General features: G+C 46.5%; 2 protein-coding genes across 27 annotated transcripts in view; both read left to right on the top strand.

The window, feature by feature from the left end:
* Window positions 1-12,980, top strand: part of LOC139534675 (ankyrin-2-like) — a 213,942-nt gene that overhangs the window by 58,972 nt on the left and 141,990 nt on the right. For 17 of the 26 annotated variants that reach the window (XM_071334008.1, XM_071334025.1, XM_071334007.1 and 14 more), the window contains exon 1: window positions 8,296-8,993. The exons of 1 other annotated variant lie outside the window; for it this stretch is intronic. In XM_071334008.1, the coding sequence (XP_071190109.1) occupies window positions 8,859-8,993 (135 nt within the window). In that variant the 5' untranslated portion in view covers window positions 8,296-8,858. Of the gene's footprint in view, window positions 1-8,294; window positions 8,994-12,980 lie in introns of those variants that run through there. 8 more of the 26 variants (XM_071334020.1, XM_071334019.1, XM_071334017.1 and 5 more) reach the window with 3 other exon arrangements.
* Window positions 9,004-12,033, top strand: LOC139534678 (uncharacterized). The gene has a single exon (XM_071334029.1). The coding sequence runs from the start codon at window positions 9,128-9,130 to the stop codon at window positions 11,732-11,734; it is 2,607 nt and encodes an 868-aa protein (XP_071190130.1). The 5' UTR covers window positions 9,004-9,127; the 3' UTR covers window positions 11,735-12,033.

The raw sequence follows: 12,980 nt of genomic DNA, 5'->3' as shown, positions 1-12,980 counted from the left end.
CATTTCATCACTTTACATCACATTACATCACATTACAATACATCACATTACATCACATTTCATCACTTTACATCACATTACAATACATCACATTACATCACTTTACATCACATTACAATACATCACATTACATCACTTTACATTACATTACAATAAATCACATTACATCACAATACATCACATTTCATCACTTTACATCACATTACAATACATCACAATACATCACAATACATCACAATGAATCCCATCACATTACCAGAGAGTGGAGACCATTACCCAACAGTACTCCTATTGTGTCTGTATACACACTACAGTGTATATAATAACAGGAATTGTAGAGTTTGTATACAGTAGGAACAAGCTGTGGCTTTATAGTGATTAATGTAATGTGATACAGTGGTGTTCTCATAGCAACAGAGAGAGCGATTGAGGGTGTGGCTTTGTCTGTGGCTGTGGTGCCTCTTTGTCCGTACAATGCACTCCTCTACAGGAACAGTGATGCTCTCCGCTAGCACCTGACTGTGCGCCTGTCTGTCTCTCTGCTTTTCTGTCTGTCTAACTGTATCTTTTCATCTTTACAGGGAGGTTTTTGTCTGTCTGTCTGTCTGTCTGTCTGTCTGTCTTGAAGGACCAGCTGTGGGCTATAGACTGTCTTGAAGGACCAGCTGTGGGCTATAGACTGTCTTGAAGGACCAGCTGTAGGCTATAGACTGTCTTGAAGTACCAGCTGTGGGCTATAGACTGTCTTGAAGGACCAGCTGTGGGCTATATACTGTCTTGAAGGACCAGCTGTGGGCTATAGACTAGTTCTTGAAGGACCAGCTGTGGGCTATAGACTGTCTTGAAGGACCAGCTGTGGGCTATAGACTAGTTCTTGAAGGACCAGCTGTGGGCTATAGACTGTCTTGAATGACCAGCTGTGGGCTATAGACTGTCTTGAAGGACCAGCTGTGGGCTATAGACTGTCTTGAAGGACCAGCTGTGGGCTATAGACTGTCTTGAAGGACCAGCTGTGGGCTATAGACTGTCTTGAAGGACCAGCTATGGGCTGTAGACTAGTTCTTGAAGGACCAGCTGTGGGCTATAGACTGTCTTGAAGGACCAGCTGTGGGCTATAGACTAGTTCTTGAAGGACCAGCTGTGGGCTATAGACTAGTTCTTGAAGGACCAGCTGTGGGCTATAGACTGTCTTGAATGACCAGCTGTGGGCTATAGACTGTCTTGAAGGACCAGCTGTGGGCTATAGACTAGTTCTTGAAGGACCAGCTGTGGGCTATAGACTAGTTCTTGAAGGACCAGCTGTGGACTATAGACTGTCTTGAAGGACCAGCTGTGGGCTATAGACTGTCTTGAAGGACCAGCTGTAGGCTATAGACTGTCTTGAAGTACCAGCTGTGGGCTATAGACTGTCTTGAAGGACCAGCTGTGGGCTATATACTGTCTTGAAGGACCAGCTGTGGGCTATAGACTAGTTCTTGAAGGACCAGCTGTGGGCTATAGACTGTCTTGAAGGACCAGCTGTGGGCTATAGACTAGTTCTTGAAGGACCAGCTGTGGGCTATAGACTAGTTCTTGAAGGACCAGCTGTGGGCTATAGACTGTCTTGAAGGACCAGCTGTGGGCTATAGACTGTCTTGAAGGACCAGCTGTGGGCTATAGACTAGTTCTTGAAGGACCAGCTGTGGGCTATAGACTGTCTTGAAGGACCAGCTATGGGCTGTAGACTAGTTCTTGAAGGACCAGCTGTGGGCTATAGACTGTCTTGAAGGACCAGCTGTAGGCTATAGACTGTCTTGAAGGACCAGCTGTGGGCTATAGACTAGTTCTTGAAGGACCAGCTATGGGCTATAGACTAGTTCTTGAAGGACCAGCTGTGGGCTATAGACTGTCTTGAAGGACCAGCTCTAGGCTATAGACTGTCTTGAAGGACCAGCTGTGGGCTATAGACTGTCTTGAAGGACCAGCTGTGGGCTATAGACTAGTTCTTGAAGGACCAGCTGTGGGCTATAGACTGTCTTGAAGGACCAGCTCTAGGCTATAGACTGTCTTGAAGGACCAGCTGTGGGCTATAGACTAGTTCTTGAAGGACCAGCTGTGGGCTATAGACTAGTTCTTGAAGGACCAGCTGTGGGCTATAGACTAGTTCTTGAAGGACCAGCTGTGGGCTATAGACTAGTTCTTGAAGGACCAGCTGTAGGTTACAGACTGTGGAGTGAAGGTGAAGGGCTGTGCTGCTCTGTGTGTGTCAGGGCAGCCAAATGGTGCACAGGCATAATTCACACACACACACACGCCCCTCCTCTCCCCTACTTTTATTTTAGTCTCACAAAAACGGATACCAATAGTGAAAAAAGACTCCGAAGTGAGTTGTGTTAATAAAACCATTGAAAGATGAAGAGATTTTGCTGAAATACTGGCCCTCCTCTGGGAGGCTTTTGGACAGAAGTGGGGATGGAGGGAGGAGGGAGGAGGGAGGAGGGAGGAAGAGGAGGAGGAGGGAGGAGGGAGGAGGAGGGAGGAGGAGGAGGAGGAGGAGGAGGAGGGAGGAGGAGGAGGAGGGAGGGAGGAGGGAGGAGGAGGAGGAGGATGTGGGTAATATGGTGGCTTACCCCTCATTCCTTAAAGGAGTGTGTCACTGATACAGATGATGTTCTTTGTGCTGATAAGAGAGACAGGGACCAGATGTCAACAGAACGAGGATTTACAGTAAAGAGCTCGTCCAGCTTGTAGTCCTAAAACCCGGAAATTAGTTACCTCTGGTTCGTTCAGCCATTCCTGCTGTATGAGGAACATTCATGGAGAATAAATAGAGAGATGCATCGCATTACTGAGAGCCAGGATACTGTCTTCAACATGCAACATCGCATTACTGAGAGCCAGGATACTGTCTTCAACATGCAACATCACATTACTGAGAGCCAGGATACTGTCTTCAACATGCAACATCACATTACTGAGAGCCAGGATACTGTCTTCAACATCACATTACTGAGAGCCAGGATACTGTCTTCAACATGCAACATCACATTACTGAGAGCCAGGATACTGTCTTCAACATGCAACATCGCATTACTGAGAGCCAGGATACTGTCTTCAACATGCAACATCGCATTACTGAGAGCCAGGATACTGTCTTCAACATGGAACATCACATTACTGAGAGCCAGGATACTGTCTTCAACATGCAACATCACATTACTGAGAGCCAGGATACTGTCTTCAACATCACATTACTGAGAGCCAGGATACTGTCTTCAACATGCAACATCGCATTACTGAGAGCCAGGATACTGTCTTCAACATGCAACATCACATTACTGAGAGCCAGGATACTGTCTTCAACATGCAACATCGCATTACTGAGAGCCAGGATACTGTCTTCAACATGCAACATCGCATTACTGAGTGCCAGGATATTGTCTTCAACATGGTAATACCATGGTAATCTAGACTATGCTCTAAAGGCCCCCTGGGGCAGGAGCTCCTATTCAGCACAAGTGCCTCGGCTGCAAGTCACCTAGAAATCTACATCTAAACACCAGAATAAAGCGGCACATACTCCATACATACATCATGTATTTATATACATATCCCGAGGACATGCAATGAAATGGGAGTGGTGCTTCTCCAATCCACATGCAACCACCCAGAAAGAGCTGTCATCCTTTTGGATTAAATCAGTGTAATGTTGAATTGGTCACTAGGTGGCGCCATTGTATAGCAGCAGGAACTGTAGGAGGGAGAGGCTGTATAAAAAAACACAAAATACCCAGAAGTTAACCACAACATATTGCGTTGGAAATGGTGAATGGTGTAGTGTTGTGTGGGTTGTTAGACAATGCAGAGCAGGCGATGTTCGCGCTCCTTAGTGAGTTGGTCAATGAGTAGGTCCTTGGTTCAAATGATGTGATTCCAAACAGGAAGGACTGGGTGAGAGAAGGGATCCTTCTATATATGTTTCAGATGGGACGTTAAAACGGGTGTGCTGGCACTACGTGGTCACTAAAGATCCCATGGCACTTATTGTAAGAGTAGGGGTGTTAACCCCGGTGTCCTGGCTAAATTCACAATCTGGCCCTCATACCATCATGGTCACCTAATCATCCCCAGCTTCCAATTGGCTCATTCATCCCTTCTGCTCTTCCCTGTAACTCTTTCCCAGGTCGTTTTTGTAAAAGAGAATATGTTCTCAGTCAACTTACCTGGTAAAATAAGGGTAAAATAAGTAAATAAATGTACCGTCTGTGTGTGTTTTAAGAGGGTCAAATGGTGCTCTATTCTATTAGAATACAATGTGAAGTTGCCAGTGAACTGATCTAATCCCCATTGCTCTCTTTGCCAGCATTGCTTTCAGGACCATGGACAGGGCTTAACATTCAAATCCACACAGCATTTTACATTTAAGTGTGGGGTCATGTTCAAGTCAGTAGGATACAATACAAAACCCTGTCTGTGGTGCTGAAATGAACCTGCCAACATTCACTGTCGAAAAGGAGGGTCTTTACTGTCATATTTCATAACAAAAACCTAGATGAACGCTAGTTTATGTAAGATTTAGTAATGTTTTGATTCATGTTATGCTGCAGTAAATGTCTCTCTCTCTCTATATACAGTTGAGGTTGGAAGTTTACATACACTTAGGTTGGAGTCATTAAAACTTGTTTTCAACCACTCCACACATTTCTTGTTAACAAACTATAGTGCGAGACACAGTCATTTTTCCAAATATTGTTTACAGACAGATTATTTCACATATAATTCACTGTATCACAATTCCAGTGGGTCAGAAGTTCACATACACTAAGTTAACTGTGCCTTTAAACAACTTGGAAAATGCCATGATGTCATGGCTTTAGAAGCTGCTAATTGACATAATTTGAATCAATTGGAGGTGTACCTGTGGATGTATTTCAAAGACTGCCTTCAAACTCTGTGCCTCTTTGCTTGACATCATAGGAAAATCAAGATAAATCAGCCAAGACCTCCACAATCTGTTGTAAAAATTGTAGACCTCCACAATCTGGTTCATCCTTGGGAGCAATTTCCAAATGCCTGAAGGTACCACGTTCATCTGTACAAACAATAGTACGCAAGTATAAACACCATGGGACCACGCAGCCGTCATACCGCTATGGGAAGGAGACGAGGTCTGTCTTTTAGAGATGAACGTACTTTGGTGTGAAAACTGCAAATCACAAAGCCCTGACCTCAATCCGATAGAAAATTTGTGGGCAGAACTGAAAAAGTGTGTGTGAGCAAGGAGGCCTACAAACCTGACTCAGTTACACAAGCTCTGTCAGGAGGAATGGGCCAGAATTCACCCAGCTTGTGGAAGGCTACCCAAAATGTTTGACCCAAGTTAAACAATTTAAAGGTAGTGCTACCAAATGCTAATTGAATGTATGTAAACTTCTGACCCACTGGGAATGTGATGAACGAAATAAAAGCTGAAATAAATCATTCTCTCTACTATTATTCTGACATTTCACATTCTTAAAATAAAGTGGTGATCCTGACTGACCTAAAACAGATAATTTTTACTCGGATTAAATGTCAGGAATTGTGAAAAACTGAGTTTAAATATATTTGGCTAAGGTGTATGTAAACTTCCGACTTCAACTGTATGCCATTTAGCAGACACTTTTATCCAAAGAGATTTACAGTCATGCTTGCATACATTTTGCACGTGGGTGAAATGAATTCACTACCCTGGCGTTACAGGTGCCATGCCCTACCAGCTGAGCTACAAAGGACAACATGCCATGAAAGCTACATCGGTGCTACCCAGATGGATTCTCTCTTTGTGAGAATGAATATTGCATTCACTGTTCTGTTCCTAACAGTGGCTTTTGAAATGCTAGACGCATACTAGAGTAGCTGAGATTATTCTAATGTAGGAGGACATAGTCGGCTATGGAAGAAGAAATCACAGATCCCGATATCAATGGATTGTACCAATACATCAGTTGATGTCCTCTACTTGTTCTAGTCCTTCTGTATTTAGATGGTGGCGTTATGGTGAGAATACAGAGGTATATTCTCTGAATGTGTGAGAGTGCAGCCGTTTCTAATAAGGCTTTTGCCATTCCCATGATTGTAATGATAATTATGATTCCCCCTCTCTGCTTGATGAACTCTCGCCCCTCCTCTTCCTCTCCACCCGTTTCTCTCCTTTCTCTCTATCCCCTTTCTGCTCCTCCTCCTTTAGTCGGTCTTGTTCGATGGTCTCATGACATTATTGCCATTAATGTAGATATCAGTGCCCCTGCTTCTCAGCTGAAAAGGAGACACAAGACTGGTTTATCACATGGACTTTCACTGAATACAATGAGACTGAATAGGGTTGAGGAGGGGTGTGTGTGGAACTACAAACTATTGTTTTACCATGTAGCGATGTAGCTAACTACTGGAACTACACACTACTGTTGTACCATGTAGCGGTGTAGCTAACTACTGGAACTACACACTACTGTTTTACCATGTAGCGATGTAGCTAACTACTGGAACTACACACTACTGTTTTACCATGTAGCGATGTAGCTAACTACTGGAACTACACACTACTGTTTTACCATGTAGCGATGTAGCTAACTACTGGAACTACACACTACTGTTTTACCATGTAGCGATGTAGCTAACTACTGGAACTACACACTATTGTTTTACCATGTAGCGATGTAGCTAACTACTGGAACTACACACTACTGTTTTACCATGTAGCGATGTAGCTAACTACTGGAACTACACACTACTGTTTTACCATGTAGCGATGTAGCTAACTACTGGAACTACACACTACTGTTTTACCATGTAGCGATGTAGCTAACTACTGGAACTACACACTACTGTTTTACCATGTAGCGATGTAGCTAACTACTGGAACTACACACTACTGTTTTACCATGTAGCGATGTAGCTAACTACTGGAACTACACACTACTGTTTTACCATGTAGCGATGTAGCTAACTACTGGAACTACACACTACTGTTTTACCATGTAGCGATGTAGCTAACTACTGGAACTACACACTACTGTTTTACCATGTAGCGATGTAGCTAACTACTGGAACTACACACTATTGTTTTACCATGTAGCGATGTAGCTAACTACTGAAACTACACACTACTGTTTTTTTCCAAAAATCATTTCCTTTATGTTTCGCCATCAGACTTGCCTAATTCTCACTTGAAACATATGTTTTGTGTTCAATAGACTAAATAAACATTCAGTTAACATCTGACTCCAAAGTGATCTGTTCTTGCAATTTGAATTCTACGAAATGTCAGATTCACTGTAGATATGATAATTTTCCACAAAAGTCATTTGGACGTAACTTTAGTTAAGTTCACTATATTTTTTCTTAAGGGTAGCTTTAGTGTAGCTCAACTTCTTCCAGTGTGAAGTAATCGGTAGCTTGGTAAACTATATTTTCAGAGTAGCTTCCCCAACACTGGTTGGGTGTGAGTGTGTAGGATGTATGAGTTGATGCCAGTACGTGGTAGCTAGGTCCAGCTGGGGCTGTCTGGTAGGGTCAGACACATTATGCCATCACCAGTGTTGTGTCACCTCTCCAGCCAACACACACTTACATGCCTCTATACTCCAAGCATGTGGACATACAAACATTTTGAAACCTACATATGTGGGCAAACCACATGTAACTGTACAGTACATACGCATGAAATAATAATGCCTCGTTTAGTTTTTAAACTCACACACACCATTATAAATATATGACTATTTTCCTGTTTGGCTGGGGAATTGTAATGCAGGTCATTTCATACTTTTTGTACAATTTATACACTGCTTTATTGGTTTCATGGCTCTAGGTAAAGAAGTGTTGTGTTCAGTAACAGAGGAGTCTGACGTGTGTGTGTGTGTGTGTGTGTGTGTGTGTGTGTGTGTGTGTGTGTGTGTGTGTGTGTGTGTGTGTGTGTGTGTGTGTGTGTGTGTGTGTGTGTGTGTGTGTGTGTGTGTGTGTGTGTGTGTGTGTGTGTGTGTGTGTGTGTGTGTGTGTGTGTGTGTGTGCTCGAGCTGTGAAATCGGCAGCAGCAGATTGTACCATTTTACTCCATTGTAAGGGGGAAGGAGTAAGGTATTAAAGGGAGATTTCCTGTGTCTCCTCTGTGTTCCCCTCGATTTGAAGCACATGGTTCTTTCCGCTTTCCAACCAAACGACAGTAAGCAGTGCTCTCAGCCACCGTATCCCCCTCCCTCACCCCCCCCCCCCCTCTACCTCCCTCTCTCCTCCCTACCACCGTTGCGTGATTAGTGGGGAAGTCTTGTATTTGGGATAACTGACAGACAGATCCCAAACCTGAAGCTTCTCACAGCAGCTGGATCTGTCTATCTTTCTCTATCTCTCTCGCTCTCTGTCTGCCTGTCAGCTTACCTCTGGTGGCGTATATCAGACCCGCCCCCTCCTCTCGCTCTCCCTCTATCTCTCTCTCTCTCTCTCTCTCCCTATCTATCTCTCCCTCTTTCTATCCACACACAAACACACAGTCCAAACATCAGATGCAGAGTTCCGGGGAGTGGGGCTCTGAATGTAGATCAGGACCAGTTCATATGTGGTGGTGGTCGTAGCTGGAGGCATAGAGGACTAGTGGCTACACCTCTCTCTTTCTCTCTTCATTCCTTCCTCCTCCTCTGCTTTCCCGCAGAGTTGTGGGAGCAGACGGCTCGGCTCCAACGTCTTCCTGCTCTCGGCGGAAAGTCACCCGCTGGGAATCAATTTATTTTAACCCTTCGCTGGCGCTACTGCTCTTTGGGACTCTGGGAGTCTTTGGGGGAATTTTAAAGGAGGTTTGGGTTGATTTTGTCTGGAATCACTGTAGTAGGAGGTAGCAGGCAGCCATGGCGCACGCCGCTGCCCACATTAAGAAGTCCAGAGTGGAGCTGGTGGAGCAGCAGGGTCCTGACCTGAAGGCTCTGGAGAAAGCCCGTCAGAGGAGGATACGTTCCCGGGAACGGGCCGAGCGCAAACGCAAGGTACGTGGATAGACAGTTCGGTACCCATAATGCTTTGCCTTCACCTGCCCATTCTCACATCCAACACCTCCTGATCATTACCTTCCACACAGTCACATACCTTTTCACCACGTAATCAACCACATCATCCAGGTATGAGGAGAAATACCCATCTTCCATTATTCCACCCATCTTCCATGTCTAAACCACCACCTCCACCACCACCATCTACACCACCACCATCTACACCACCACCATCTACACAACCACCATCTACACCACCACCATCTACACCTCCACCATCTACACCACCACCATCTACACCACCACCATCTACACCACCACCATCTACACCTCCACCATCTACACCACCACCATCTACACCTCCACCATCTACACCACCACCATCTACACCACCACCATCTACACCACCACCATCTACACCACCACCATCTACACCACCACCATCTACACCACCACCATCTACACCTCCACCATCTACACCACCACCATCTACACCTCCACCATCTACACCACCACCATCTACACCACCACCATCTACACCTCCACCATCTACACCACCACCATCTACACCACCACCATCTACACCTCCACCATCTACACCACCACCATCTAGACCACCACCATCTAGACCACCACCATCTACACCACCACCACCATCTACACCACCACCACCATCTACACCACCACCATCTACACCACCACCACCATCTACACCACCACCGTCTACACCTCCACCACCATCTACACCTCCACCACCACCAACTACAGCATCACCGTCTACACCTCCACCACCATCTACACCTCCACCACCACCAACTACAGCATCACCACTATCTACACCACCACTATCTACACCACCATTTACACCACCACCACCACCATCTACAACACCACCACCATCTACACCACCATCTACAACACCACCACCATCTACAACACCACCACCATCTACACCACCACTATCTACACCACCATTTACACCACCACCACCACCATCTACAACACCACCACCATCTACAACACCACCACCATCTACACCACCACCATCTACACCACTACTACCACCATCTACACCACTACTACCACCATCTACACCACCATCTACACCACCGCCACCATCTAGACCACCACCATCTAGACCACCACCATCTACACCACCACCACCATCTACACCACCACCACCATCTACACCACCACCATCTACACCACCACCACCATCTACACCACCACCACCATCTACACCACTACTACCACCATCTACACCACTACTACCACCATCTACACCACCACCACCATCTAGACCACCACCATCTACACCACTACAACATCTACACCACTACAACATCTACACCACCACCACCTCCACCACCATCTACACCATCACCACCATCTACACCACCACCACCATCTACACCACCACAATCTTCACCACCATCTTCAACACCACCACCATCTACACCACCACCATCTACACCACCACCACCATTTACACCACCACCACCGTCTTCACCACCACCACCATCTACACCACCACCACCACCACCATCTACACCACCACCACCACCACCATCTACACCACCATCACCCCATCTACACCACCACCATCTTCAACACCACCACCACCATCTTCACCACCACCACCATCTACACCACCACCACCATCTACACCACCATCACCCCATTTACACCACCACCATCTTCAACACCACCTCCACCATCTTCACCACCACCACCCCATTTACACCACCACCATTTTCAACACCACCACCACCGTCTTCACCACCATCACCACCACTATCATCTACACCACCATCTACATCTTCTACACCACCACCACCATCCACTCCACCATCTACACCACCACCACCTTCTTCAACACCACCACCATCTACACCACCACCATCTACACCGCCACCACCATCTACACCACCACAATCCACATCACCATCTACACCACCATCTACAACGCCACCACATCTACACCACCACCACCATTTACACCACCACCACCGTCTTCACCACCAACACCATCTACACCACCACCACCATCTACACCACCACCATTTTCAACACCACCACCACCGTCTTCACCACCATCCCATCTACACCACCACCACCATCTTCATCACCACCACTACCATCTACACCACCACCATCTACACCACCATCTACATCACCACCTTCTACACCACCACCATCTACTCCATCATCTTCACCATCACCACCATCTACACCACCACCACCATCTACACCACCACCACCAGTACCATCTACACCACCACCACCATCTACACCACCACCACCTTCTTCACCACCACCAGTACCATCTACACCATCACCATCTACACCACCATCTACACCACCACCACCTTCTTCTCCACCACCACCATCTACACCACCATCTACATCACAATCTACACCATCCACCTACAACGCCACCACCATCTACACCACCATCTACAATGCCACCACAATCTACACCACCATCTACACCACCACCACAATTTACACCACCATCTACACCACCATCTACAACACCACCACCGCCACCAGCATCTACACCACCACCACAATTTACACCACCACCACCATCTACACCACCACCACCACCAGCATCTACACCACCACCATCTACACCACCATCACAATTTACACCACCACCACCATCTACACCAGCATCTACACCACCAACATCTACACCACCACCATCTACACCACCACTCCCACTGCTTAGCTAACCACATTTAAAGGACGATGAATACCCATTCTTAAGCTGCCATCTCTCCAACCAATAGCACCACCATTCAAAAGAGTCAGAAGTTCACCACCATCTCTGAAAGTGCTATCCTCCCCGTATATCCATGCTCAGAAAGGTGCCCATCTCTGCCCATGGACAGGCATCCTCCCTGGGCATCGTCCCTGGGCATCGTCCCTGGGCATCGTCCCTGGGCATCCTCCCTGGGCATCCTCCCCTGGCACACAGAGAACAACGATGCTGCAATCAGCCTGTGCTGTAGTCCTTGTGCGTTGCCAGTGTGTGTACACAGAACCTTTCTACACCCCAGGCTGTTTGCAGCATAGATTCGTTATTCTCTGTGTAGTACATACATATATATGTGTTGAGGGACTACCTGGTGTTCCAGTACATGATGTGTTGAGGGACTACCTGGTGTTCCAGTACATGATGTGTTGAGGGACTACCTGGTGTTCCAGTACATTATGTGTTGAGGGACTACCTGGTGTTCCAGTACATGATGTGTTGAGGGACTACCTGGTGTTCCAGTACATGATGTGTTGAGGGACTACCTGGTGTTCCAGTACATGATGTGCTGAGGGACTACCTGGTGTTCCAGTACATGATGTGTTGAGGGACTACCTGGTGTTCCAGTACATGATGTGTTGAGGGACTACCTGGTGTTCCAGTACATGATGTGTTGAGGGACTACCTGGTGTTCCAGTACATGATGTGTTGAGGGACTACCTGGTGTTCCAGTACATGATGTGTTGAGGGACTACCTGGTGTTCCAGTACATGATGTGTTGAGGGACTACCTGGTGTTCCAGTACATGATGTGTTGAGGGACTACCTGGTGTTCCAGTACATGATGTGTTGAGGGACTACCTGGTGTTCCAGTACATGATGTGTTGAGGGACTACCTGGTGTTCCAGTACATGATGTGTTGAGGGACTACCTGGTGTTCCAGTACATGATGTGCTGAGGGACTACCTGGTGTTCCAGTACATGATGTGTTGAGGGACTACCTGGTGTTCCAGTACATTATGTGTTGAGGGACTACCTGGTGTTCCAGTACATGATGTGTTGAGGGACTACCTGGTGTTCCAGTACATGATGTGTTGAGGGACTACCTGGTGTTCCAGTACATGATGTGTTGAGGGACTACCTGGTGTTCCAGTACATGATGTGCTGAGGGACTACCTGGTGTTCCAGTACATGATGTGTTGAGGGACTACCTGGTGTTCCAGT

The sequence above is a fragment of the Salvelinus alpinus genome, chromosome 11 (assembly GCF_045679555.1).
Source record: "Salvelinus alpinus chromosome 11, SLU_Salpinus.1, whole genome shotgun sequence".
NCBI classification, from domain to species: Eukaryota; Metazoa; Chordata; class Actinopteri; order Salmoniformes; family Salmonidae; genus Salvelinus; species Salvelinus alpinus.
The sequence above is the reverse complement of the archived record's forward strand: the minus strand, read 5'-3'. Positions and strand labels throughout refer to the sequence as shown.

What these genes read in the sequence shown, in the direction of transcription:
- LOC139534678 (XM_071334029.1), top strand. Translation starts at nt 9,128, where the DNA reads ATGAGGAGAAATACCCATCTTCCATTATTCCACCCATCTTCCATGTCT.